The 15,511-nt window shown below is 51.6% G+C and overlaps 1 protein-coding gene across 2 annotated transcripts in view; it reads right to left on the bottom strand.

The window, feature by feature from the left end:
- Positions 1–15,511, bottom strand: part of Alpk3 (alpha kinase 3) — a 46,520-nt gene that overhangs the window by 24,239 nt on the left and 6,770 nt on the right. For both annotated transcript variants that reach the window (XM_006969983.4, XM_006969984.4), the window contains 3 exons: positions 12,378–12,499; positions 3,478–3,595; positions 1,628–2,903 (listed from right to left, as the gene is read on the bottom strand). In XM_006969983.4, coding sequence (XP_006970045.2) covers positions 1,628–2,903; positions 3,478–3,595; positions 12,378–12,499 — 1,516 coding nt within the window. The remainder of the gene's footprint in view (positions 1–1,627; positions 2,904–3,477; positions 3,596–12,377; positions 12,500–15,511) is intronic.

The following is a 15,511-nucleotide window of genomic DNA, read 5'->3' as shown; positions in this document are numbered from 1 at the left end:
GGTGACACAGAGCAGCCCTACCGAGCTTTCCTGGAGCCCCTGAGGTTCTGACGTCACCAGGAACCTCGAACAAGGCAGGCAAAAGTGATAAACAGACACAGAACATGGTGTGGGGTCTTTGAGATTTGTCCCACGCCAAAGCCCTCTGGTCGCCTCTTCCCACAGCCTAACCTTAGCACCCACTGAGATAAAACCACATCCAGGCACCACTGAGACCTTCTTCCCTCCTGAATGTTCTTTCTCCACGGGATAGCCCGCCTCTGCTATCCACCAAATACCCTCCTCCCCAACTTGCCCTAAGCTCCTGAATCAATTGTCCCTCGAGTGTTTCCCTTCACTGTTCCAGAAAACCATCTGTCCTGTCCGAACACCCGAGAAAAATGCCTTCCCATGGAAAGCCTCCGCTCAGAAGAGCCGGGACTCTGGCTCCCTCTCCCCTGAGAAACAGCCTTGGTGTAGTTCCTGCCCGGATCCGGAGCCATCTTTCTTCACTTAGATTTAACACAGAGAGATGCAGCACAATAAAACTGGAATTTCTGATAAACAGAAATAGAGTCTTGGTATAAACGTGCCCTGTTTATTGTAGCCCACCCACACTCGTGAGAACACTGTCTTCCTCCTGTCTGCCCAGAGATGGAACACTCTAGTCCTAGGTAAGTCTTCCGTCCCTCTGCCTCCGGAGCGTGAGACCCTGGGTACCTCTCATCCTCTTGATCCCGCTCCTCAAGCTCCATACTGCTGAATCCCATCTGTCTCTACCCGTGGCAGGTGGGTATCCCTGCCCCTCCTCCACACAAAACACGTCTTCCTCTTGGCTACCCATTCCCTAGAAATGACTGACTCCTGTTCCCAACTTTCCCCCTCTCCCACCACAGGAGAGCTTATACCATCACACTTAGTTCATGTGCACCATGCCTCCTAAGCACCCAGTTCTTGAATGACTATGAGTTATTGTTATTTTGACTATTATTTGCCCAAGACCCCACCTCGCTAAGGGTTGCCAGCCAGGTATATTGGTATGCCACATCCCAAAACTTAAATGAAACCAGAATGAACCAGTACTTCTTAGACATTCAGTTTTCGGGGTGCTGGGAGTGACTTTGTTTTGTTTTGAAACAAGGTCTTACTATGCATCGCAGGCTAGCCTTGGCTCACAATCTTCCTGCCGAAGTCTCCCAAGTGCTTGGGTCATAGCATACAGTCTTTTTTAAGTCTTCTGGTGAGCATCCTGTGTATGGCTACACACTACGGAACACCCTCATCTCCCCCTTGAAGCACTGTAGCATCAGCATGGCTATAAAAAACTCTCCACTGATCCCTCTTCCTCCCCCCGCCCTGCCCGCCCCCTAAAGAACGGCATCTTCCTCCTCTCCCCTCGGCTAGGAGCTTCAGTATTCTCTTGGACAAAAAGAGACATAGTCATCCTATGCTGCCTGCACGCTCCTGTCTGGAGCATGGTCAAGCAAGGGCCGTGCCTGTGCCCCCTTGCTCCTGGCTGGAACTCCAGCCCTTCCCCACCCCCTTCTATTAATAGCCCACCACCCACGGGTTGCCAAGCCCTTACAGCAAGAGTTTCCATGAGGTCAGTTTCCCAGAGCAGCCTCCACACACTCCCGTCCACACTTACCTCTCCTGGAGTCTTGGAGCTTGTTCGTCCTTGCGAGGGGCTATCTCGAGTGTTGTATCTCCGTCGGGCAGGGGGTGTTGGGACCTGGGCAGAGGCTGGAGGCAGGGCTTTCCCTAAGCTCTGGGCCACAGATTCTGGTGCCTGACTTGAGGAAGAAGCGGTAGCGGGCTCCACTTTGGGCTTAGGAGGAGCAAATCTCTTCCTATTCAAAGGCTTAATGGGCGGGGGGACCATGGACGGTGTGGGCTGGCCAGAGGCCATAGGTACCTTCTCACCTCTAGCCTTGACAGGCTCTTTCCCTGAGGGACTTTCTCCAGATACCCTGGTACGTGGGGGTGGAGGCAGCTCCTCTCCTTTGGGCCTGCCTGCCTGGGTGCTCTCCATGTACATGTCCTTCAGGGAGAAATAAACTTGCTCTGAGCTGAGGTTTGGGATAGGGGCTGGGACCGGGACCGGGGCTGGGGCCGGGGCCGGGGCTGGGGCCGAGGCAGGAGCATCCTGGACCTTGTCTTGAATGCCCACAACAGAGGCTGACTTCCTGGTGCTTTCTATTCCGGAAGGCCCAGGCCCCCGTGCTATCCTGCCTCTGGGCTGGGTCTGCGCTGGCTGCACATCCGTGGGTTTCTCTCTTCTGCTGGAATTGGATGTGTCTGGACCGGGGATGCCGTTTTCTGAAGAGCACTGGCTTCCATCCGCCTTTTCTAACTCTGGCCTCTGTACTCCTGGTTTACATTCCTCGTCTTTCCTTTTCTTCTTAGCCCCAGACTCCTTTGGAGGGGCGTTCTGAGGCGCCAGCTCCATGACCTGGCAGATGTACGTCAGCAAGCCATGCTCTCCCTCTTCCCCGTTTTCTGGGGCCGGCTCCCCATTGGTGGGTACCTCTCCGGGAGCAAAGCTGTTGATCAAACCCAAACCTGGGTGCTGAACAGACTCAGTCTCTCCTTCCTGCCAAGCTGCGGAGGACCTTTCCTCAGTTTCCCTGACCGGGGCTGAGGGGACGGCCGCTTCGGCTCCACTCAGCCGGCGCTTCCGTTGGAAGCGGTCGGGGCTGATCTTGCGAAGAGTGTCGCTCTCCGCTGATGCCTCCTTCCCGTGCTTCCAGCTCTGCTCAATCTCCCGCATCTTGGCTGCAGCCTTGCGCTTCAGCTTGGCGAACCAGCGCTGGTGAATCTTGTACTCGGTCATCGTGCCCACCTCTAGGACCCCTGAGCAAGACACGATGCCCTTGGTGTTCCGAGCAGAGGCCTGGTAGATGGCAGCATCTTCTTCCCGGCACCTAGAGGCAGGAGCATGAGGCGCCATCTCTCCCTCCTGGGAGACGAGAGCCCTCCTCCCCACAGCCAGAGCCTCTGGCATTGACCACGTGCTCCCTCCCAATCCAAGTCCTGCCCTACCTTAGGCGTCATGAATTTCCTCAGTTACAATGGAGGAAACTGAGGCCACGGGTGGGTGGCAGCTGACCAAGGCCATGCTGTCCCAGGAGGGATTAGACTTGGGGCCCAGAAGAGCTCCCTTCAGAAGCAGGTGACCAACACAGCCCCCGAGAGCAGTAATGATGATACTGTTGCTTTTTCTGGCTGCTGACCTCATGGAAAAGGTTTCTGTGGGTCAGGACCTCCTCTGGTTGCACTCACTCGTGGCTGTGAGAAGCACGCCTACCCTGGCCTTGGGAGATCCCAGGCACTGGCAGACAGCGCAGTTCACCAGGTAGATCAGCTCAGCCGCAGAACCCTGCCCTCTAACTGCCGAGAGAGCCTGGGCATTCCACCCGGCTGACTCCATGTCTGCTGGCAGAATCCCACGTAGGGCCCTCAGGAGGGCAGAGAGCCAGGCAGGCCCCTCTCCCTCACCTGTACAGCTGCAGGGTGTGACGGTTGCCTTGGTGAGTGATCTCATATTTTGGCAAGCCACAGTAACGGTCCAGTTCTATGTCATCCTTGTACCAGGTCACCTCTGGCTCTGGGTATCCTGAACAAGGAAGCAAGAGATTGAATGAGGTTAAGGTGGGATCCACACAGTGTCGAGGGCTTCCTCACTGCTGGAAGAGGCTGGACAGTACCCGTGCCCCAGGTCCTCTGGAAACACCAGCCCTGTTGCTTAGCTCACTTTTAGAACATAGGATGTGTCAAATCGGAAAGCATTTCCCCTCTGGCTGGAAGGAAGAAAGTTCTTTTTTTGTTTTGTTTTTCGAGACAGAGTTTCTCTGTGTAGCTTTGGAGCCAGTCCTGGATCTCGCTCTGTAGCCCAGGTTGGCCTCGAACTCACAGAGATCTGCTTGCCTCTGCCTCCCGCCTGCTGGGATTAAAGGTGTGTGCCACTGCCGCCCAGCTGACTTCTCAGCTTTCTAGTAGGAAGAGGTGAGGGATTTCCAGCAACTGATAACTGGGAATAACATGCTTCCTTTCTATAACAGACCATTCAGTATCCTCATGTATAGAAATGACTCTACCTGATAGGTCTCCTCTCCAAACCCCATCTTGGCTGCATCCACTCCTTTCATTCCAGGTTCCTATGCTGCATCCTTTGACAACAGAACTGAAACACCCACCCATCCATCCACTCACTTTTGATCTGCCTAGCCACCCATTCACACACACACACACACACACACACACACACACACACACACCGTAATGAGGTTAATTAAAGAACCTACCAGTCGCCAGGTGGCACATGCCTTTATTTCTAGCACTCAGGAGGCAGACAGGATCTCAGTGAGTTCAAGGCCAGCCTGGTCTACAAAGTGAGTTCCAGGACAGCCAGAGCTATTACACAGAGAAACTCAATCTCAAAAAAAACAAAAGGGACCTACCAGTCCCTTCCTTGGGGACTCCACGCTCGGAGGGCAAGTCCTTTCCTGACTGAGCACCTGGACATAGAATTCTGAAGAGTGTGTGAGGCAGTCTGTTCTGAAGCACAACTTAAGAAGTGGATAACGCTTCTTTATAGTGAGAGATAAGGAACCACACAAACCGGAATTGGAGAGAAGCCAACACACTTCCAAATCCCACTTCTAAACATGGCATGGTGGTTCACGCCTACAGTTTCAGGCTAGCCTTGGCTATAGAATGAGAGGCTACCCTGTCTCAAAAGAAAAAGAACAAAGAAGAGAGATCTTTTATTTATTGGCTTATTTATTTATTTATTTATTTATTCTTATTTTGTTGTCGGCTTTGGGGGTTTTGTTTGTTTTGTTTTGTTTTTGAGACTTTCTCTGTGGGGTCCTTCTCTGTAGCCCTGGCTGTCCTGGAACTCTGTCGACCAGACTGGCCTTGAGCTCATAGAGAGCTGCCTGCCTCTGCTTCTGAGTGCTGGGATAAAGGCGTGCGCCACCACACACAAGGCCGTAGAAATCTATTACAGAGCTTTCTCCACACCTTCCAGCCCTGCTCCTGTTCCTTTTGATACACCAGAACCATCCACCATCCACCACCGTCACCTGTGACTTGCACATTCCTAAATCACTGCTCCCTTCCCAGACTGACTGGCGCTAGCTGGTCCAGGAGCAGCAAGGACCCCTGACGTGGCCATCTCCAGCCCAGCCCTCTCCCCTCAACTCCTGACCTGTATCATTGACTTGATATTTGTATCTGCACTTGAAGGTCTGGCAGGTGACAGGTGTGAACCACAGACCCCTTATTCTTGTCTCAAGACAATTCGCACACAACTGAGTAAGTGGACACAACCCATCCCCCCAGTGTGGTTCGGGCCAAAGCATGGAGTCATTCTTGTCCCTTTCTTTTCCTCACGTCCACTCTGTCAGACAGTCCTAAGGCTTTCCCTTTGGAACAGATCCAGAATCTGACCACTTCCTGTCACAGCCTGGTCCCCTCCAGGGAGACCTTCCTTGATGACATGACTGCCTCCATCCTGGCCTCTCTTCAGCCCATGGAAACACAACAAGCGGACTCAGGCCCACATTCTCAAAGCACCCCAGGGGCTCCCATCTCACACAGGCCCGCACAGTCTACACCCTATTACTGTGCTGCCCTTATCTCTTCTTCTCTCCCCTCTGCACGCTGCACCCCAACCTCACAGTCCTGCTGGCCCACGCTGACAGCGCAGGAGGATGGACCTCAGCTCCTGCGGATCTCTGCCTCCCAGTTAACTCCTCACAGAGGCCCTCCCAACACCCCTCAGCATTTCCTTTTTATGATTGTTGCTTCCTAGCGCACATAGCCACATGGCACGCTGAGCTTGTTACTTGGTGTGCGCCCTGTCCATCACGGAATGTCAGCTTCACGGCAGCGGGGACTTATCAGTGTTCTTCGCTGCTGCCGTGTCCCCAGCTCCTAGAATAGTGCCTGGCATGCCACCCACAGTAAGTAAATATTTACAGATGATTACATCAACAGTGTAGGAAGAGCCTAGGATCCAGAGAAGGAAGCGAGCTCCTTGGCTGAGGATTTGGTAGAGCCTCGGAGTGAGTGACACTTGATCTAGACCCAAAGGCTAAGCAGAATTTCGGAAGACCTTCCCTTCCTCCCACAGGTGCGATCGCCCCCTTCCTCCTACTAATCATGGCGCTGGAAAAGCCGAGCTCCTTGGCCACCTCCCCTGCTAGAGCCCAGACCCCAGCGGGCGGGAAGGACCCCTTGTTCACTGCCGTGGGCGGGAAGGACCCCTTCCTTGTTCACTGCCGTGGGCGGGAAGGACCCCTTCCTTGTTCACTGCCGTGGGCGGGAAGGACCCCTTGTTCACTGCCGTGGGCGGGAAGGACCCCTTGTTCACTGCCGTGTCTCCTTCACCCGAGACGGTGCCTGCCCAGCAGTTACTTGCTCCGTCTGTTAGCTGAGCCAGTACAGGAGTGAACAGTGAACAAAAGGCGGTGGGAAGGGCATGCCCGACATGGCAGCGGCGGCGGTGTGTGAGGAAAAGCAAAGGGCACTCCAGGGAACGGCACACAGCAGCAGGGAGCAACAGACTGGGGCTGTGCGGGCTGTAAAGCGAGCCCTGTGTTTCCACTGCACCTAAAGCCCCTGGTTACATCACCGCACCCGGGGGCAGGGCCAGCGCAGGTGCTCTCACCATCCTGTCGGATGATCTCATCCACCAGGGCCTTAGACCTTCTGCCTCATGACAGCCTGCCCGGGACAGCCTCAGCCTCCAGTGCAGAGAGGAGGAATGGCCTCACAGCGGCGGCCTCACCCCCCACAGGAGCTGCTTGTGATTCTGCGCACAGCTTGGATCAAGCTGACCATTTGGGGCTTCCTAGCAGGAGTAGCTTTGAAAGCGAATTTACTTGGGGAGCATGCTGGCTAGCCCCTGGCCAATGCGAACTATATTATATAAACGCACACACGCCGGACAGGGCTAGGTCCTTCCCTCCGCTGTACATACTCCTGGGCAGGTATGCATGCGTACACACAGAGAGACAGCGCTCTGGCCAGAAGAGTTCAAAATGGAACCTGAGCCAGTGTCCTTCCCCTGGCCCCTCACAACCTGTGGTCGGTTTCACAGCTAGCTAGCTTGCCTAGGAACCCCACTTGGACACCTACAGCCTCATCCCAACCACTCCCAGTTTGGGGAAACGCAGATTTGGAGAAACAGGAGTTTAGAGTTTTCAGAGAACTCAGATATAGAATTTCACTTGGTTCCCCTGAGCAAACGTTGCTCACATTTATTGAAGAAGACTTACTGTGTGCCAGAAGCTGAGCTGAATGAAATACTTTTCACGTATATCTCATCTAACCCTTCTAATGGTCCTAAGGAGAAGGCAATTGCTAATCCTCAAAATAAGCAAAAGAAAATGAGCCGGGTGGTGTCAGCACACCTTTAATCCCAGCACTCGGGAGGCAGGGGGAGGTAGATCTCTGTGAGTTCGAGGCCAGTCTGGGCTGCAGAGATCCAGGATGACAGCCAGGGCTACACAGAGAAACACTGTCTCAAAAGACATTAAAAGGAAGAAGAAAAAAAAAAAGGAAAAGGAAAAGGAAAAGGAAAAGGAAAGCAAGGCTCATGAAATAAAGACTTCTGCCACAGTCCCCTAGAGAGTGAGCAGCAGGGTCTGAATTCAGATCCGGCTCTGCTATAAAGTGATAGGTGTAACCCCTACTTCATACAAGCTCCACAGGACCCAGGGGAGCGACTACCCAGGGCCACTCAGCTGGCACATGACACAGCCAACTTTCCTTTTCAAGCATTCTTTCCAATGAGGATTCTGGGGTCAATGTATAAAATTTTGCTCCTAAAAGTTATCATATTAGACTTATTTCCCAAAAAAATAAGATTTTTTTTTTCTTGAGACAGAGTTTCTCTATGCCCTATCTGTCCTGGAACTTGCTCTGTAGACCAGGCTGGGCTCAAACTCACAGAGATCCACCTGCCTCTGCCTCCCCAGTGCTGGGATTAAAGGTATATGGCATCACTGCCTGGCTTTTTTTTCCTTTTTTTTTTTTTTTTTTTTTTTTTTTAAGAAATGTGGTTCTTGGAGACTGGAGAGATGGCTCAGCAGTTGGAAGCATTGGCTGCTCTTCCAGAGGACCTCAGTTCAATTCCCAGCACCCACATGGCATCTCACACCCGTCTGTAACTCCAGTTCCAGGGTTTCTAAAACCCTCACATGGACATACATGCAGGCAAAACACCAATGCACATAAAATAAAAATAAATTATTTACTGAAAGAAAGGTGGTTCTTACTACGGATTAGGTCCCTTGGTTCAATCTGCCTACCTCTGAAGCTCCCTTCCTCCATTTCAACATGTGACTATGCACATATGCGTACATACACACCCCAACACAGTGCACCCCAGAGTTGAAGAGAGTCAAGGAGGGAGTAGGTATGAAATGAGCAGTCTCTAGACAGCTGCATTCCAGCCTAAAGGGACCTGCAGGATCCAGGAGGCAGGGCCCAGCATAGGTCCACCGTCTCCCATTCTCCCACTGTGAGTGAGAAGAACCCTGGAGGTCCTGGGGTCCCTCTCCATGTCTGCAGGGGTTCCTCCCGAAAAGGCCAGTGAGTTCCCTGTTCCTTGGAAGATGGGAGTCTTCCTCGACAGGACAAAGGTTCAAACAGGAAAGCATCGCCTGTGCTTAGTGAGGCCCTAGATTCAGGCCCTGAGCCCTCTACCCTTGCTCAGGGATGCTTCCAGCAGGGAGGAAGAGAAACTGATGTGGTCGTGTCCCGTCGTCGTCCCCCCCCTCCCCCGCATCCACCAAGAGAAGCCAGGGACACAGAGACCAGTCTCCATCACTGAACAGCCAGGAACACCTCCAAACTGAGGAGACCTAATGTCTAATCCTGTGTCCCCAGTTCTTGGTGCCCTCTCCATTTCCCCCTCCCCATTTCCTACAACCTACATCTTCTCCTTGTTTGCTTCTGGTATACAACGGTACCATGGCGACCACGGTCTAATCTGCTACAGAAAGCTGAAGGAGCTGAGATTGGGGATGTATGCAGGGATGTGGAGGGGAATACAGCAGTGGATGAAAATGTGGATATTAGAGTTGCCCAGAGCCCTGAAAACTGTACCAGTTCAGTGGGTAGCTGCTCCTCAGCAGAAGACCATGGCCTGGGCTGCTCATCATGAGATGCAGGGATTAAAAAAAAAAAAAAAAAACCCTGAGGCCCATGAGATGGATTCATTGATAAGGGTGCTTCCTATCCTCCTGACAACCAGAGTCCCATCCCCAGGACCCATGTGGTGGAAAAACAGAATCGCCCCCCACAAGTTGTCCTCTGACCTCCACACAAGCACTATGGCACATGCACACATTAAAATAAGATGTATTTTTTTTTAAAAAAAAATTATTCCTTTGGGCTCAGTGTTTTTAAAACACTTGCTATGTGAGCCTAATGACCGAGCTCAATCCCTGGAATCCAGGATGTAAGGAGAGAACTGACTCCTGAAAGTTCTCTGACCTCCACACATGTGCTTTGATATGTATGCTCAAACACATATCACACACACGTGTGTGTGCACACACACACAATAACAATACTTCTGTAATTGCTCCTTTGGATTGGGCTTGAGCAAAAGGCTTACTCCTGTGAGGAAATTGGGAGCACTCAATAAACTATCCCACGATTCTGTACACCAAACTGGTGTCTGGCAAGTCCACATTGATTCTGAGAAGCCATGACACCCTTGATGCCTGCTTTTGCTGAGGCTCCCATACAGGTCTCCACAACAGATACTGCTCCCCCCTCCCAAACTGCAACTGAGTTGAGCCAAGTGGAAATGACACTAATTTGGTCATCACCATAGCCAGGTCATGTGGCAAATGAGTACTGTGGCAACTCCACAGAGGCATCAACAAGTCCCCTGTGCACCCTGGCCTTGCCGATCTCACGCTCTTGGAGAAAGGCATTGGTAGGCAAGGTAACCGTGCCGTGGAGGAGGGAGCAGGAGCCCTCCTGAAAGGGCTGGAGACGGCCTTGGGAAGGGCTTGGAGCAAAAGGGACTGGCCAGGCAAAGCAGTGGTGGCTTCTAGGTAGCAGAATGAACATTCGAAGGGGCAGGGAGACTGCACACACACGCATGCGCGCGTGCGCGCACACACACACACACACACACCCTAATGGGGAGAACAAGCAAGAAGAGAAATGGGAATTACAAACTTTGTAAACAGGAAGCAGACAGGCAAGTACAGAGCAACAGGACCCTCAAGAGAGCCAAGCCCTGAGTTCAGAAGTGGTAGAAATGGAGAACTAGCCAGAAAACCCCCAGAGGGCACTGGAACTGGTGACTAGGGGTACAGGGGTCAGAAGGAAGGTGAAAATGTCTTTAAAAACAGAATGCTGGCCGGGCGTTGGTGGCGCACGCCTTTAATCCCAGCACTCGGGAGGCAGACAGGTGGAGCTCTGTGAGTTCAAGACCCACCTGGTCTGAAGAGAGAGTTTGGGGCCAGCTGTCGATACGTAGTGAGATTCTATCTTAAAAAGCAGCAAGAACAACAAACAGAAATGGTAGCTCATACCTCCAATCCCAGGTTCTGGGAAGACAGATTGGTGGAAGGGATAAATGGCTGTATTTTGATAAATATCTTTTAGTATAATTTAAAGCCTTAAACTACGTACATGTATTAGTTTAATAAAATAAAATTTAGTTTTCTTTGAGATAGGTTTCACGCATGCCAAGATGGCTTCAAACTGGCTGTGTAACGAAGGATGACCTTGAACTCATGATCCCCTTGCCTCCACCCACAGTGCTGGGATCACAGGAAAGCCCCACCACAGGTTTATATGGTGCTGGAAGACAACTCCACCGCCTCAGCATGCTCTGGAGCACTCCACATCCTGTATAAAGCGGCATATGAGAAAGTGTGGCGTGAGGTTATTTTCTAGGGAACCATTGGTGCCGCGGAGACTCAGCCGTAGGCAGCGCACAAGGCAAAGGCAACCAGCTCCTCGTGACCTGGGCGGCTCACCTAGCCTCTTGTAGCTTCGTCCTCTGCAAAGCTGGGCTAACAATAGCACTTACTTCACGGGGGTTTGGAAGAATTGAGTTGCAACACACCAAAGATAAAGGACAGAGGGAGTCGGTGTCCTCTAGCATACGTGGCCGACAGTCCTGGTAAATGGGACAACTACCCACGAGAAAACCAACCCCAAAGAAGCTGTCTAGCTGGCTGGGCTAAACAAGTCCACCCAGGATGGGGCACTGTGACAGCTGGAAGCCACCCACGCCCTGGACTAACTTAAGAAGAAAAGGGGGGGGTGGTCTTGGAGGCATGTGAGTCTGGGCCCTTTGAAATGGTGAGTGCAGCGGACAGCAAACGTCCTGTAGGCCTTCCTTGAGGCAGGTCAGGGTGGTGCAGAGGGAGGCTGTAGTGGGCGGGTGGGGAAGGAACAGCGCCTGGAACCAGTGTCCCAGCACTCGCAATCCCTGCTGCTAAGGGGCACCACTGGGTGTCCTACTTAAACCCCAGCAGGGAACCAGTGGAAAGAGAACCGTCTTGATTCCTAACACTGTGTGCCAGGTGCTACTCCAACGGCTAAGCAGGTATTCACCCTCTCACGCTCATAATGCTATGCTACTCATAGCAACCTGCTGGGCACCATCTACTGAGTCTAAGGATTCCAAGCCAGGCAGTTTGCCTCCTGGGTCTATGGTCAGAATAACTATGATTTACTGTCTGTCAAGCTAAATACTCCCAAGTCACAAATGGCTCAACTATGAAGTGGTATGTTCAGGAGCTAACTTCAAAGATCAATCAAGTGATCATTAAAGATGATCTTCAAAGATCATCAATAAGTGAGTCTACTTGAAGGGGGAGGAACTTTGCTGAGCACAGTTGGAGGCTTATTGTCTTCATTTTCTGTCTTTTGAGACAGGGTCTCATGCAGCCCACCCTGGCGTCAAACTCATTATGTAGTTGAGAATGACCTTAAACTTCTTGTCCTCCCAAGTGCCAGGAGCTATTCCAATGGCTACACAAGTATTCACTCACTCATGCTCACTCACGCTCACTCACTCTGGCACAAACTACTATGCCAGATTCATGAGCATAAAACCTGGGGCTTCATGTATGCTAGCAAGCACTCTCCTGAGCCACATTCTCAGCCACATCCTCAACCCTGAACACAGGTTTTAAAGAAGAAAAGATACACACACATACACATACACATACACACACACACTTCCAGAGAAAGAGACACACAGAGTTGTGGGTTGGAGGTTGGGGAGCTAAAGCCAACTCACTCAATTTGGTACCCATAATCTACCACCCCTGCATACCCATTCTATCCTCCTGGTCCCCCGCTTTGTGCAGAAACCCTGGCAGGGGCTGTATCAACAGCTTCATTACCTGTGACAATGCAGGTGAACCTGACGTCACTGTCTTCAGACACAGCCCGGGACTTGAGTGTGGTCTCAAATAGTGGCTGGGTCTCTTCTGTGAGCTGAGCAATGATGGAGCAGAAGGTGCTCCTAGAAAAAGCAAAAAAAACATTTAGAGGAGCCCTCCCTACAAAATACACCCTGGCCTGGCCTCGCCCGAGTGTAAGCCTTACCGTGTTTACCAGTCAGCCCGTGGCCAGAGTTCCTGGTTATACCTGAGCATGTCTTCACTCAAGAGTGCCGGGGCTTCCTGGCCTGGTTAGGGATGGGCACTAAGGGGCTGAAGGCCATCTTGACCCAGGGCCATTGCAATAGGCAAGAGGCTGACAATAGACCAGGCCCCTGAGCCCACCAGACCACCATTCTACACATCCCCATCAATCCTTAGTCAGGGATGGGAGGGAGCTGGCTTCACCCTCCATTATCATCTCCAGGGAAGCTGGTGTGTGGGAGACACACATGTCTTAAAGATGGAGCCCTAGCATAGCACAGCCATACCTTAGAGGGAGAAGCCAGCCAACCCTCAAGGATTCAGAGGTCCTGAAGGCATGGAACTGTATCCTAGAGCTCGGATTCCAAAGAAAAGCACCAGCATTTGTGAGCATAGGCCACGGTAGATGAAGAACGAGCTGGCAATGCCAGGGGCCTTGGCCCTTAAGGGGACTCGACTCTACGGACTATCAAATGAAGGTTGATGCTGCAAAGAACTATGGGACGGCACTAGCAAGCCAGCTGTGGCTCCTCTGCTCCTTCTACGGACACTATGTAGGGAAGCTGAAGACACAAGCTGGCAGCTGTATGGGACGGCAGAGCCACAAACAGACGGGCTCCTGGAAAAGCCAGAACCCCTGGTTCCCTTGACGTAGAGTCAGCCCCTCTTGCAGGACTCCGTCATATCTACGGGCTCCTTGGGTCTACCCCAAACTCACCAACAATCCTCGGGGCTTACAGTCCACTCCCTCCTGGGCACAGGAAGCAAACCTAGGTGCCAACCCCTTTCACGGGCCAGCAAAGACAGTGCATTCCCAGGCATGAAGCTCAACCACAGAGCCAGGCTGTGTGGTGCACAAGCTGTGCCCAGCCCTCCTCCCCTCCCTGGGCACACACCCCTTGTGAGCAGCCGTGGGGACCGTGAAGGGAAAGTCAACAGAAGCACAAGGAACCATGGAGAAAGGTAGATCATTCCAAGTTGCCTTTCTCTGGGCCTCAGAGGAAGGAATCGACCCCAAGAGCCATATTTACCTGCTCATGACTCTCTAGCAGGTACAGAGTGAGAGGAGTGTGTGGGGATGCAAAGAGAGGGTATAACCCTACATGCTTTGCAGGGAGAAGACTCTATGGTCAACGTATCTTTTCTGTAAGCATTATTCTGCACTTGAGTTCTAAGAGAAGGTTTGAATCCCAGGAAATGTTTTGAATCAAGTAAGATGTCTAGGGATGCAGACACCCAGGCATTTGAGTCCTCCCTCTAAGGTCCAGCCAGGATGGGGTTATCCCTGTCAGACACCTGAGCTGAACCAGCCTGAAAGGAGCACTCGGTAGCATTCTGCAGCATCCTCTCCCTGAGACATCAGCTGTCGGGCAGGATAAGCTCCCTTCTTTCCCCTTTAAGTTGTTCAGAAATAGAAAACCTGTTGGGACGGGGGCTCTCAACTCCCTGAACACTTAGAATATAACAGCCGGAAATGTTTCTTTTCCTTTTTTTAGACAGCATGTTGTATGTAGTCTAGACCTTGTGATCTACCTGTTTCAGCCTTCCACGTAGCTGTGATTTACAACCCTGAATATGTTTCAAATGTTTCTTTTTCTTTGTTCTTCCTCCTCTTCTTCCTCCTCTTCTTCCTCCTCTTCTTCTTCCTCTTCTTCTTCTTCTTCTTCTTCTTCTTCTCCTCTTCCTCTTCTTCCTTTTTAAGATGGATCTCTCCATGTGGTCCTGGCTGTCCTGGAACTCAATATGTAGACCAGGCTGGCCTCAAACTCACAGAGATCCACCTGCCTCTGCCTCCCAAGTGTTGGAATAAAAGACATGCACCACTGCACCCTATTTGAAAATGTTTCTTGTCCCTATCATATCATAGCAATTTCTGGCTTGAACTTTCTAGAAAGTTCTAAGCCAAATATAGCCCAACTGCTGTTAATCCTCATTACATTACATAACTTGAGCTTGGTTTTTTTGTTTTTGTTTTTGTTTTTTTTTTTTGCTTGTTGCTTGAAACAGACATGGGGCTTTATTTTATTAAATTTGTGTATTTACTTTATGTGTCTGAGAGAGAGACAGAGTGTGTGAAAGAGAAAGTGGGGGTGGGGGAATATGAGAGAATGTCGTGTGTGTGTGTGTGTGTGTGTGTGTGTGTGTGTGTGTGAGAGAGAGAGAGAGAGAGAGAGAGAGAGAGAGAGAGAGAGAGAGAGAGAGAGAGAGCGCTTGGGGCCCAAACACGCCACAGCAGACATGTGGTGTTCAGAGGACAACTTGCAGTTTTCTTCCCTTCGACTTCTGCGTGGGTTCTAGAGATTGGACACAGGTCACAGACTTGAAGGACAAGGCAGTGCCCTGGCCTGCTGAGGCGTCTTCCTACCTGTTCTCTGGGGACTTTGGGTTTGTTTGGTGGCCTGCGACTGTGTGTGTAGACCAGGCTGGACAGGGAGAGTCACTCTATTCTGTTGTGTTCTGTTGACTGTTACCCGGCTTCTGGCTGACACAGCTTTCTGCCTGGCCTCCACTCTGCTGTGGGCTAGACTCCAGGTGCATCCTATCCAGGCACCTAAGGAACCAGGAGATCCGCTCACATCTGGTAACGGTCTTTCCAACCACGATAGTTCCAAGTCCATCCAATTCCATGACTTTTGAATGATCTCATGGGCTACTATGTATCTTGAAAGAACCCCAGAATCATTGGTTTCCATGATGTTCAAAGGAGCCTAACCCTGACTTTGGGTGTGCTAGACCCTCCCTCTGAGTCCCTGATAACTCTTGGTACTTCCACACATCACTGAATCTGTTGGGCTATCCGCTCTTCTTCCCAGACGTTTCCTTGGTGTTCATTCCCATCAAGGAGCGAGCACACCCTAAGACCTGACTAATCGTGCCTAAAGACATGATGA

Source organism: Peromyscus maniculatus, chromosome 1 (assembly GCF_049852395.1).
Source record: "Peromyscus maniculatus bairdii isolate BWxNUB_F1_BW_parent chromosome 1, HU_Pman_BW_mat_3.1, whole genome shotgun sequence".
NCBI classification, from domain to species: Eukaryota; Metazoa; Chordata; class Mammalia; order Rodentia; family Cricetidae; genus Peromyscus; species Peromyscus maniculatus.
The sequence above is the reverse complement of the archived record's forward strand: the minus strand, read 5'-3'. Positions and strand labels throughout refer to the sequence as shown.